Genomic DNA, 13,910 nt, shown 5'->3' with positions numbered 1-13,910 from the left:
TGACCCAACATTTACAGCAGAGCCATTTTTATCAGGAGACTGACGCAAAAGCAAACTTCCCAATGAGTATAACTTATTCAATTAAGTCGTTCCTATGTCTTATTTTTCTTTCTACTGTTTTCTTTCTAGAAGTGGGATTCAGGGAGACACCTTAGATTAATTAAATGTTTGAGCTGCTCAAAGTACTGGTCCAGTTGTGAAGACTGGAACGGAGGCAATAGGAACAGGGAGAAAAATGCTGCTGACATGTTAGCTGTAGCACAATTCAAGTTTATTCCATTTGTTCTTGCAACACAAAACTTAAACACAGTATTATTAGCATTCTGATGTACATGAACTAGGATAATATGCGAAACCCAACTGTGTCAAAAGTATTACATCATGGAAAAAATGAACTCAATTATATCAAAATGCACAAAGCACTAGTCTTCCTCCATTACTGCTTAGAAAGATATGATTGTTTCTCCATTTACAAAATAGAATCAGGACAATTTAAAGTTTTAAAACTCTGCATGCAAAACACTGCAATTGCTTATGTAGGAGGGCACTCTCACCAGCTTCTATACACAACCGAGTATACAATATTGCGTGGAAGAAAACAGCAGCTTAACTGAAGTTTAGGGAAAAAAATCCAATGGGTGCGGACAGATTTGAACCCATTTGGGAGAAAGAATCAATGAATAAAGGGGCTACCTGCTTGCAGCTTCCACACACGGACTTGCCCACCTCTCCATGTGCCCTGGGTTTAGAAGGTGAGCTATGCACAGAACTATTCGGGTCCACTCAGGTGCTGGATTTGAACTGTTTACAGATACCAGTCTGAAGCTGCAAGGGGGAACTGGTTAGTATACTAACAGTAAACACTTGGGTGTTTTACACACCTGTTCTTAATTGCTATAGTGCATACGAAATGACTGACTTCATACAAAACTACAGAACATGCAAGGTTTCTGCTGAGATGTTAAATATTACTTCAGTGGAGAAAAAAAAAACCCCACCTTTTCCCTAATGCTTGTAGTACCAAAAAGCAGATATGGTTTTAACTTTCTGTACTCAAAATATGAACATTAAGTGTTGTGAATTTTTCTGCCAAGTGGTTCAGAAATATAGTATAAATAACCTAGTTTAAAAAAAAAAAGAAATTGTAAACCATCTTGGTCAGTCTATTCTATGTTTATATGTTATTTTCTCAGGCAACCGCTTCATAATTATGGGGTTTACAAAATGGCTGGGAAAGAGGAAGGCGAAGCAGCCTCTACTGCATCACAGGGAACATCAGGGTAAACTGTACAGAAGTCACGTGGCTTCTACACCAGGTGACTGGAAAGCAGACCAGGTTCAGGAATGATAGGACAGTGCACTCTCTGCAACAGCCAGCTGGAACAGCACACTGAGGCTGTAAAGGGAAGAACTGTGGAGGGCAGAATCCAAGCCTTTTGATCACATTATGCCAGGAGGTGAAAACAAAGATATCTGAACACCTTGTTGACAGTTCAAGACTGATCGAGTGCCCTCCCTCTTCAATGAGGATAGCTCATAGCCAGCTTTCAGTTCAGTGGTGGGATAAAGTACTGATGACTGACTTTCAATCCAACTCGAATAGGCTGCATTAAGGCAGCAGAATTGGCCAAAGGTATCAAAGTATTTAAACTATTTTGTGAATGTTTTCTTGGATGCAGAAAAATTACAGGGTTAGGCTAGCTGTAAGTGAAAAAAGCCACAGGATTAAAAAAAGTGTTCATGGGGAAAAGTACACATGTACACACACACACACACCCCCAACCACCCAATCAGCAATTCATCATTAAGGTTTGTTATTAGCCAGGCTGACAGTTCTTGACTGTTTAACTCTGCTGTTGAATGCTACGTTGCCTTAAGAAAAAAAAATCCTAATTCTTTATTATCCACAATCTGAATACAAGCCCCTAACCCACCCTCCCCCCTTTTTAAAAATTTGAGGTACATTCAGTTATTGCATGATGTGGTTAAGGAAAAATCCTAATATTTTAGTAAGCTTAGATGAGTTGGCAGGTCAAAGGAATCTTAGTATTTTAAATGCAAAATAGCAAAATTTATGTGTTTTAATTAGTAGTACTGCTCATGAAATAAACATTTGAAAATGTGTAAGTATTTTCTGCACGTCATAAGAACCATTTTAGGGCACATATTTAAGGACACAGAATACATTTTGAAGGTTTCGCACTTTATGTGATGCATGATTTAAAAAAGGAAAAAAATACTATGCAGCTGGGCTGGTGCATTCAGCAGAAGTTTATCAACAGCTCAGGGAAACCTGGTAACAAGCGTATTTTTGGAGAGATTTGTCCAAATAGTAAATCTCACCCCAGTGATAGCTTTGGTGCAGTAAGTAATCAGCATCCAAGACAGGTCAGAGACATGCCAACAGTGTGCCCTGTTCTCCACATAACCAAGGCTGATTCGTTTAAACAGCAAATGAAGAAACCCACAGGTACGAAGACAACTGCTCTCTCTATTACACTAACAGGCTTATGGCTATGATTCTAGTTTTACATCCCCCTTTGCTACCAGCAGGAGTTTAAAAGTGTTTCAATGTTACATAAATGTGTGAATCTAGAGGAGAAAAAATTATGCACACTGGAATGGTTTCTCCTATAGACTTCCAAAATTTAAGATTTTATAAATAAAACTAGTCAGTTTTACCTAAAGACACATGAAATCAGTGTGAAAGGGGAGAGGAAATCCAAAGTTCAGTCACCTAGCAATTTAGGAGTGTGCCCCTCCTCACCGTAACTAGGCTTTCATGTAAAGCTGAAAGTCACCGAGGGAAGATTTGGTCACCAACCACAGGCAGCGCTCTCTACACCAGGAGATTCCCCAGAGTGCACCTTAAGGCAGAAGGCTAATTGCTTATCTCAGCACCCTAAGTTTACATCACAGCAGCCACTACTGCTCGCAGTTAGGGCTACCAAACATGTAGAGTTGGCCTTTGTATAATCAGACCCTCGACACAATCTAATTAATGAATTAGCTAGGGAGCTGAGACAGTCAAATGTTATGTTTTCTTTTTGTTCTGGCTCTCCCTTGGGTAGAAGCTGTGTATTTTTTGGAAATGGAAAAGAGGCCGACTTGATCAGGAGGCCTAATAAAAGCCTGACCGTGGTTTTTGCCTCTCCTCCAAAACATGGTTTTTTCTGGTAGTCTGATTGGTTATGAATTTCTCTCTCCCCTCACCCCTCTTAAAGTATTTAGCTGAAGAAGCTGGCAGATAGAGAGTGACAGACAGACAGGCAGCAGTGTGAGGCCACAGGAGAGTCATTCTTCCAGAGCTGTCAGCCCCGCCATCCATCACTGAAGTAGGGCTTTGATTGCCTGGTTGTCAGTGGCTTCAAAGGCAGTTAGTCCATCTGGACCTTTCACAGTCTTATCAGCACCCTGGAAAAGAGCGGGAAGAGCCTTGGTCATTAAATGAGCCACAACTGGGAGAAGAGAGTGAAAGATGAGATTACTTGGCATACGCTCGTATTTACACCTAGAATTAAAAACTTCTTTTACTTAAATGGAATCCATCCTATCGAAGAAAACAACTCTAACACTTGGCAAGGTTATGGATTAAGTTATAAAAATGTCAGATTATTTTTCAGGCCCTATAAATTGTACACTACACACACAGCTTGCCAATAACATTGACAGCGGCTGGCTTTTATTCATACTAGCATATATTTACCCAATTAATTAAGCTTTAAAAATGAATGTTCCTAGGTGTAGTATAAAATGGGAAAATCACTTTTGCTAATGAAAGTATCATGGTAATATTTTTTTCCCTCTTTGCAAAATTGTTTGGAGAGTGCCTAAGTGTGACATTATTTCTAAAATCTGGGGCTTACAGAACTTTTGCTTTAGACAAATTCCTACAGAACACGTGTAATACTGATCATTATACTTAGACACTTAGCGGTGAGAGGCTGGGACGTGGCCGGGGAAGGAGGCTCTGCGCTGTACTCTGGGGATGAAACCCTCCCCCCCCCCCCCGTCTCAACGCTTCTCCTGGAGGCTGCTGCTCTGGAACATTTACTTGCGACACTGTTTTGGGTTTGAGAATGTGACGTACTCCTCTGTGTCCACACTGTTTTACTGTCTTCCTTTCCTAGAAGTCCCATGGCAGCAGGAGCCTTGTCTGTATTCTCACCGTGGCTCCGGTACCTGGGAAAGTGCCTAGTGTGTGGGTAGTGCATTTGCTCCCCGGCCCTCTCTGCTGGCTCTGCCCAGCCGGGATTCGGTCACCAAACAGTCTCTAGCGTCCTATCCTCCTGCCCTTGCCAAAATCTCATTTGTTCCTGAGGCCTACAGAGCTATCAAAACTTGGCACAGGAGGTCCTTCAAAGACCAACTCCAGTCAAACTCACCAGTCTCTTCTTGCATTAATCTTTCTAGCTCTAATCCTATGGAAGTTTTCACCGTTCCTGACCATACCATGTGCTGTGCCTTTACAAATGCTCGTTCCAAACGGAAGGCCTTACCCCCCTTCTCTGGCAAATCCATGCAGTCACTGGAAAAACATTTACTGAGTGTGTGATGTGCATACACTAAGGGCCTGGAGAATCAAAAAAAACCAAGAGTCTGCCAGCCTGGCTGGCATGGGAGACAGACCAACCAGTGCGAGCCAGTGGGTTGAGAACCATAATGGCGCAGAATGGGACGTGATGCGATGTCATGTGAGAAAGAAAGTCTTTCTAGATGAGGTAATGCCGGAGCCGAGTCTTGGCGATGAGGTAAACCAGAAAGGAGATGAGAGATTCTAGCAAGTGTGAAAGTATCACAAAGTCCTCTTCAAGGTGACTATAAAAGTCTCTACTTCCTCATTTTCTAATTTAATTTAAATGCTTTATGGAACACATGGAACTCACAGTGGGAGAGAAATCTGTAAGGATCTCAATGTGGTAAACCCTACAACATAGGTTAAGTGACAATAATTGGGATCCCTGTATTCAAAACAAATTATTCACTTTGATAGGTTTTATGACTAGCACTGTAAACTATAATTCTGCATTAACAACCTTAAATATTATAGTGAACATCTGTTGCTTTTTTAGCTTCCAGAGTTCATTTCCCTTCTTTTGATAACTTCATCCTAATTTCATTTTGGGGAATCATTTGTCCCCATGGTGTGGAGCCCTGGGACTATAACTCAAGGTGCTATGTGCTTTCCTTGCCAAGTTTCAAAGACTAGTTTGACTCAAGCAGGATGCTCACTTCTGGATTCTGAATACTGATTGGAGAGATCAAAGAGAATGAGGAGTTGGGGCTCATTTAGTTACTTCTGGGGCATCACCGAGGAGACAGCTGAGAGGTTTCTGCTCTCTCGAGTCCTACAGCTGCCGTACTTCTGGCCTCTTCTGAGCTTGGTCCTCCAGCTTTCCTGCTGGTTCTATGACTGGTCCAATATCTTCAAAATTCTTTCTACTTGTTAGTCAAATTCTGCTATCTGTAACCCAAAATCTGGCTTACAAAGTATTTTTAAAATTTACATAAATCATTTTTTCCTAATTACAATACAAACTCATCACAGAACTCAGAATACACAGAAAAACATGAAACTCATAATTCAATACCTTGGGAACAACTGTGATTAATTCCTTTAGCTTTTTGTCTGGGAAACTCTTTTTAACTGTTGATTCTAAATGACAGATAGCCTTGCTGGGTAATCTTGGTTGTAGGTCTTTGCTTTTCATTACTTTGAGTATTTCATGCCAATCTCTCCTGGCTTAAAATGTTTTTCTAGAGAAATAAGCTGACAGTCTTACGTTGTATATAACTAAATGCTTTTCTTTTGCTCTAAACTTTTAGTCATTTCTTCACTTAAGTTTTTAATTCCCTGCTCTCTCTCTCCTCTTCCTCGTAACACTATGATGTGAATGTTGGAATGCTTGCTGTTACCCTAGAGGTCCCTTAAACTATCCTCATTTTTAACCCCTCCCACCCCCCGTTCCAACTGGGTGTTTTCTGCTATCTTGTCTTCCAGAACACTAATTGAATTCTCTGCTTCATCTAATCTGCTGCTGATTCACTCTAATGTAGTCTTGATTTCAGTTCTTGTATTCTTCATTTCTGACTGGTTATTTCTTATCAGTTTTAGCTCTCTGTTGAAGTTCTGAGTTCATGGATTCTTCCCCTAAGTTCATTGAGCATCCTTATAATCAGTGTTTGGAACTCTGTATCTGGTAGGTTGCTTGTCTCCGTAAGTTTTGTTCTGCACTTTCGTTTGGAACATGTTTGTCTCATCTTGCCTGACTTCCTGTGCTTGTTTCTATGTATTAGGTAGATCAGCTTTTTCTGCCAGTCTTGGCAGAGTGGCTTTATGTAGGTGTCCTCTGAGGCCCAGTGGTACAGTCTCCCTGTCCACCTGAGGTGGGTGCTCCAGGGCAACCCTTGTGTGGGTGTGTGCCCTTCTGTTGTAGTTGAGCCTTGATTTCTGTTGGCATGTTAGGGGAGGGATTGACCTCAGGCTGACTGGCTGTGAGGGCTGGCCATGACTACATTGGCCAAGATGTTGTCTGGGGGCTGATCACATGGAGCGGGGGTCTGTTTAGTGAGGCTCTGGTGCCAGCCGAATCTGCACTTCATCTGTGTTGATGTGGAGGTGGTTGGGTGGTGTGGTCTGAAGCCACACACTGGGTGTGTTATTTCTAGAGTCTTTAGGAAGGGCTTTGGTGTAGGCCAAGATCAGCTGCTGTTTGTGCTAAGCTTAGGGCCACTGGTGGGAGCTACAAAATAATCTACAGATGGTTGCTGCTTGTGCTGGGCTTGGAGTTCCTTGGGAGGGGCTATGCTGTCTACCGAGGCCGGCTGCCACTTCTGCCAGGCTTGAGACCCTTTGGTGGGCATGATGATGTGAGCTGAGGCTAGCCACCATTTGTGCTGGCTTGGGGCCACCTGATGGGAGGTACACATTGAAAGTTGAGACCTGTTGCCACTTGTGCCAGACCTGGGGCTGCTTAGCAAGCAGCCGATGGTAGCTACTGTTTTCTTGGGATTTGTGGATCTTGGAGATTTTAGGAAAATCCAGTGTGAGCCGCAGCAAGCTGTATGTGTGCAAAAGCCACTGGAAATGACTTGGGGGCAGGATCTCAGGGAATCACCAGGACAGAGCAAATGGTGTTAGCTATGATAATGGAGAGCTCAGATTTGACAACTGCCCGCAATTCCATCCCTGGAGAGAGATACCTTGCTCCTCTAGCCCTTACCCCAAAGCGAGTCAATTCAGTTTTTCTCATAAGTTTCTGGTGCTTTTCAAACTGCTACCCTGCAAGCTTAGGGTGAGTTAAGTTTGTGAGCCACCAAGTCCATGCATGGGCCCCTCAAAAGGAACACACAACTGGGACTCTGGCAGCTCTCTATCTCACTCTGATATGCAAACCCTGCTGGTCTTCACACCAAGATGTCCTGGGGCTCCTCTTCCTGGCACTGGTGCCAGGCTGGGATCCTGGCTCCTCAGCAGGGGATCACTGCAGCCCAGATACCTCTCTCAATTCTTAATCCCCACACCAAGGATGTGTCTATTCTGTTTCCACCTCTCCTACCAGTCTCGACATGGCTTCTTCTTAATTATATGGCTTCTGTTCAGCTAGTCTTCAGATGGTTCTCAATGATGGTTCTATAATTTAGCTTTAATTTTGATGTAATCATGGGAGAAGGCGAGCACAGTGTTTACCTACTCTGCCATCTTGACTGGAACAGTATTACATTTGATTCTCAACTCAAACAACAAAATATACACCATAGCCACTTTGAGGATTTGATAATATTGGTATTTGAGAGGAGTATTCATGTTTCATCATTAAATGGTTGCTTGACTTTTTAAAAAAAATGTAGCACAGGTAATATATTTCATAAAACATGAACATTTTCTACATTTTCTCAGAAGACTAATTTTTAGTATTTTTTTACCCTATAGCAATTGTATATATGATATTAAACATTCTGAAAGGCACTGAGTAAACCTTTGTTCTGTATTTCACTCATTTATCCCCAAACCAGGAGCAGTTAACTTAGAGTGGTCTGAAACAGTTATGAATCAAAAAATTAGTGTTGCTCAATAATCATTGATTATATATGTATTTTTTGTTTTAAGGTTACAGTAGAATTCCTAGGAAGATAAATTCTTTGACATAGTGTGAAACAGGAAAGAATGGAAAACAAAAAATCAAAGTTTCTCTGGGACTTTTCCTCTCAAATATAACAAATTATAGTTTATAATAATTTAAATATGCTGTCATTTTTATTTTTTTAAATTTAAGAGTAAAAAATGATAATGTTTTAAAACTTTAAATTTTCAGTTCATGAGATTTTGATTCTCTCATTCTGGGGTACAACTTTTTCTACTTAAAAGAATTCTTGTTCTTATATAGAAAGTTGAGAGGCCTTTTTAAATAGCAGTATATACCTTAAAAAGGATGGAATATAGACACACTTGACATAGCTTATCTATTTAAATTCTAAATTATAGCAAACTTAACATCTTTAAAAGAGAACAGAAGTAAACATTTAAGTATTTCTCCTTTCCCCCACAATATGCTGAGTGGATTATTTAGAAGTGGTTTTTCCTTTAGGATTAGGGAACAAGGACACTTAACTTCTTAAATCCTTTATTACCAATTATATAAATTATAAGGCATTACATAATTTATGATGATTTCAGTAAGTGCTAATATACAAATTTTGATACATGTTAATACTATATTTAATAATGTTAATATTGGAAATGGCTAACATGATAGTGTATTAATGCTACAAGGAAACTATTATTTCTCTTAGAGAACTACTTACTTAACCATGGGAACTAGATTATATCAAATCATATATGCAGCTGTACACAGTAAATGAATTTTGGACTTATGAAAGTCCACTGGCTGATACCATAGTTCAAGAGTATCATTTCATGATTAACTCTCTTTGTAATAATGCGTTCATGCTACACTGCTGTTACTCAGGTATTTGAGATATTAATCAGGAAGACCAGTTCAGTAATGAGCAATGAAAATTCCATATCACTGTCCTATAAACTTGTTTGGCTACATTAACTGACAATAAAACTTTTCAATAAATATGCACTAGCATAGTCTAGTAAAAGCATTCAGAATGATACACATTTTTATCACTGATGGTTGGTACTGTGAAATGCTATGCACTAGAAATTCCAAACTAATCATGAGCTACAGGAGGAGTCAGCAAACTATGACCCAGATGCTTGTTTGTAAGTAAAGTTTTACTGGGATGCAGCCACACCCATTCTGTATTGTCTATGGCAGCTTTAGAGCTATAGAAGCAAAATTATGACAGCAATCATATGGTTGCAAGATTGTGCCTGACCCTTTGAGAAAAAGTCTGTAACCTCTAAACTACAGAATATTTTATAATGCCATTTATTTATTTATTTTTTAAATATATCTTTATTGATTTTAGAGAGAGGAAAGGAAAGGGAGAGAGAGAGATAGAAACATCAATGATGAGTCATTGATCGAGCCCGCAACCCAGGCATGTGCCCTGACTGGGAATCGAACCCCGATCGCCTGGATCCTACGTCAACGCTCAACCGCTGAGCCACGCCCGGATGGGCTATAATGCCTTTTAAATATTCCTTTTACTCCAAAAACTTCCTGGTTAAAATTTTCTTAGGGGGAAAAAAAAGGAACCTCATTGAACTGAGATAATTACAATTCAAAGTGACGCGTGCTTACACTCTATTTTTGCTTTGATAAAAACAGGCTGCTAGGCCTTTTTACTGACTGCTGTGCTGTTCAGCTATCACTTCTCTATCATGGATGTCTGCTTCATACTCTCACCTGGGCTGCTTACTCCTCTGCTACTGCTAGATTCCCAGGATGCTTCTCGAGCCTGTACTTTTACCTGTTTCACCTGTCTCCTTTCCCTTTTCTGCAGTTTTACTAACGTTCTTCATGTACTCTGCATTTGGATAAAAATACCAGGAGCTTTGATCATTCCACTTCTATCTTACACATTATTATTTAACAATTCTGTAGTTTCAGCTTATTTAAAAGAACTTCAGTGTTTTATATTTTAATACTTGTTTAGATTTATTCACATGCTAATTTCCTGCCTACGATCCTTCTTGCATCTGAGTCTTTCCTTTGGGGTTTAATCTGTTCCTTCCTGACGTGCATCCAGTTCTTCACTTGTTTGTTGCTCAGGGGCACTGACCACTGCTCAGCTTGGAGCAGCCTTGGATCAGCTTCTACCATTTGCAACAAATACTCTCGTGCTCATTACCGTTTGCAACAAACTGATCCCCTTTCTGTGTCTCAAGGACTCATTATAATTTCTTGTCTAATAAACCCCTTCTTATGGTCCAGACCAAATGCGGATGCATTCATTTTAACAGTATCTTTTCTGTGGCGGGGAAGAGGGTACCTGGCATGCGCTCAGACCTCCAATCCTGAAGTGCAAGTCCCACTATGCTCCCTACACTGCAGCCCGCCAATTAAAAATCAGCCCAAACAGCTTTTACAGACAGAAATGTACATGCTCAGCTTCCTGCGACTGTCCGCAACAGGGATTCTGAAAGGCGATCTTAAGTTGCAGAAAGAACATGGACTTCTGGGTCATAATCTCGATTCCATTATATGCTGACTGAATTCAGGCAGTTACTTAACCTCCTCGAGAAAAATGGTTTCCTTATCCATAAAATGGAGAGGGACATACCTATGCATTTGGGTTGGTAAAAATTAAAGGAGACTATATACACAAAGTGCTTAATACATATTAGATTTTCCACAGATGTTAGTTTCTTCTTTTGCTATATGGATAATCAAGAATTAAATGTTTTAAATTCCAATTTTGCATTAAACTTAAAAAATAGTCCAGCCCGGCCGGGTGTGGCTCAGCGGTTGAGCATCGACCTGGGATCCAGGCGTTCGGGTTCGATTCCTGGTCAGGGCACATGCCCGGTTGTGGGCTTGATCAATGACTCTCTCATCATTGATGTTTCTATCTCTCTCTCTTACTCTCCGTTTCTCTCTCTGAAATCAATAAAGATATATTTAAAAAAAAAATAGTCCACTAAGTATTACATAGTTTAATTTCAAATATTCTAGCAACCTTTCTTTTTGTTTTTGTGAATTTACCCCATTAGTTGTGATCAAACTGAGTTCTTAAATTTCTGTTTATTGTTTTGGCTTTTTTCCTATGCTACTGACATACTAGGTATATATACTAAGAATGACAATGAGTCTGGTAAACTTCTTAAACCAAATACTTTAAAAATGAATTTATAATAATCCCTAAGGATTCTACTTTTGATAAAAAGAATAAACCAGATTTCCTAATACAAACATTGATTTTAATGTAAAAAAAAAAAAAGCACTGGAACAGCCTCATTTTCGCAACTATGGATTTTTAAAAGAGTACAATCAATTTCTTTAAAAAAAAAAAAATTGGCTAACAAAACTATAGGGTATCCATTAAAGCAGCTTGTGCAATAAAAAAATGAAAAGTAATTAATCTGGAAAAAGCAGAACTAAATTTTACTAGGTTGCTTTCATAAAGGTTAAAAAATATCACCTAAAACAAAAAACAGCTCTGCCATCAAGAGAGCCATCTCTGAATGCCTCTGACTTAGCTACAAAAACCAAGGCTCAACACAAAAGAACAATATTACAGGCATAAGTAAAAGAAAAAATAAACTAGTTAAAAGACACCTCAACTTACAACCAATAATTTAGCAACAGAGTACATATTTATAGAGACCCTTCTGGGATAACATATTAGGGCCTAATGTACATGCAAATCAAGCCAGAAGAATCTTCCTTTAGCTATAGAATCATCTCAATGACCTGGAGCATATTTTGGGAATCAGGGATAGAGAACAATGAATGGTTCGGGTCCTCTCTAGCATAAGGTTAACCAGTTCTTTTGTTTGTCCCACAGGAAAGAGAGGTGTATCAGAAAGAAATAGAGTTTGGATCCATAGTTTGAGATATGGCTAAAAAGAGCGTGTTTAGGGCATCTCCTTCAGTAAACGACTGGAGCCTAAGGATCTAAGCTCAAAAGGATCCTGTGGAGGTTTTTATTTTCTGAGTATAACAACCTTGGCAGGGTAGAAAAGGTCATGGAAAGGGGGAGGGGGGGAGAAGGAATCTTTTCTTTTGGTTTGTTTTTATTCTGACTTAGGAATTTATGTTTTTAATTGAGATAACTGACATGTAACACTGTGTTAGTTTAATATTTGTACATATTGTGAAATGATTATCACAGTAAGTTTAGTTAATATCCAACACCTCTCATCCTTACAATTTTTTTTTTGGTGATGGGAACTTTTAAGATTTACCTCTTAGCAACTTTCAAATATACAGATTAAAAAAAAAAATTTAAAAAATCAAATATACAATACAGTAGTACTGTTAGCTTTCTCTTTTACTGTATACACTTAGTAGATAGGCTGAGGTCAGGAGAATTAAGTCTATGCTGAGGGAGAGAGCTGACAGGCAAAAAGAAATCAGACCCTGTCCTGTGGCTTAAGCCCAGGGTTAGGCTGTGCCTCAACTGTAGAGTTTTATGTGTCATCAAGATCTCTTTAAGCCTATCTGAGCTGGGGTTAGTAACCTGCAATACCAAGAGTCCAAACTAATAAAACATGAGAATTACAAAAATCATTCACGAACTGTAAATCAGTATTTGTAGCCTGTGACAATTTTTAATACAGTAAGCAAAAATAACCCCCCAAGAATGAAATTATCTAATAGTTCACAAAGGTAATCTTTTCATGAGTGTGGAGGGAGGAGTAGCCAGTAAGGAGTAAGACAGTGACTGAAAGTCTTTGTGAGCACATCCTACCACAGATTCTCAATTGACTACAGTGGCGAAAGATATTTCCGTTTATTTTGGCCTTTGGAGAATTTAGTATACTTCTTATTACAGAACTTAGTATAGTATCTAAAAATTACTGTTGACATATACCAAAACCCCCCCAAAACTCTTATATAAAACAACCATGGCACATTTAAAGAAATCCTGTGACTGTGTTTAACGTGAAGCTAAGGGTAAAATCCCTGAGTTTTAGAGGACCTGAATTAACTGCTTTCAGAATAGTATCTTTAAAAAGTCCTCAAAGTATTATAAGACAAATGTGCTACATTCTTTCCCAATTTTCTCTAAATTTTACTGAAGCTGACTTGATGAAGCATAAAATCCTCTGCAGTCTTAGTTATAATAAAAGCTATTAATTAAGCACTTGTGTACCAGGCATGATGGCAACATGCTTCATATACACTTACTCATTTAATTTCCATTTCTTTCTTGCTGCTTTTAGCAGAGCTTTATCTTAAAACACCAAATAAAATGTTATAAATTTATAGCACTTTCCATCCAGAGTATGGCCGTAAAATGATAAGTTTGGGATTAATACTGGTGCCTTATTAAGATTTCTTGTCTTGTCTGGCTGGCGTGGCTCAGTGGCTGAGCATCAACCTATGATCCAGGAGATTGAGGTTCGATTCCTGATCAGGTCACATGCCTGAGTTTCGGGCTTGATCCCCAGTCAGGAGTGTGCAGGAGGCAGCGGATCAATGAATCTCTCTCATCGCTGATGTTTCTCTCCCCCCCCCCTTCCTCTCTCTGAAATCAATAAAGACATATTTATATATAAAAAAAAAAGATTTCTTATCTCCCAACATTTGCAGGTCCTATCTAAAATAGCTAAATGGTTGCAGCTGATGCGTTAATTCCTGAGGCTGGATTTTGAACTCCATCTAAGTTTATAATAGCAAAGCCAAAACACTGGAAAACTCCAGATTTACCATGATCTCAGTAACATTAAGATACCGGATGACTTAGAGAGCCCTTACTTACAGAAAAAGAAGTTTATAAATTTCAAACCAGCGCTACTCTGGTCTGTGAACTTGGTACCAGTCTACAAA

The 13,910-nt window shown here is 39.4% G+C and overlaps 1 protein-coding gene across 1 annotated transcript in view; it reads right to left on the bottom strand.

Annotated features, from left to right (window-relative positions):
- Positions 1–254: 254 nt before the first annotated feature.
- Positions 255–13,910, bottom strand: part of MTPN (myotrophin) — a 47,032-nt gene continuing 33,376 nt past the window's right edge. The window contains exon 4 of the mRNA XM_081148104.1: positions 255–3,414. Coding sequence (XP_081004230.1) covers positions 3,328–3,414 — 87 coding nt within the window. The 3' untranslated portion in view covers positions 255–3,327. The remainder of the gene's footprint in view (positions 3,415–13,910) is intronic.

Source organism: Miniopterus schreibersii (genome assembly GCF_964146895.1).
Source record: "Miniopterus schreibersii genome assembly, chromosome: 9".
Taxonomy (NCBI): Eukaryota; Metazoa; Chordata; class Mammalia; order Chiroptera; family Miniopteridae; genus Miniopterus; species Miniopterus schreibersii.
The sequence above is the reverse complement of the archived record's forward strand: the minus strand, read 5'-3'. Positions and strand labels throughout refer to the sequence as shown.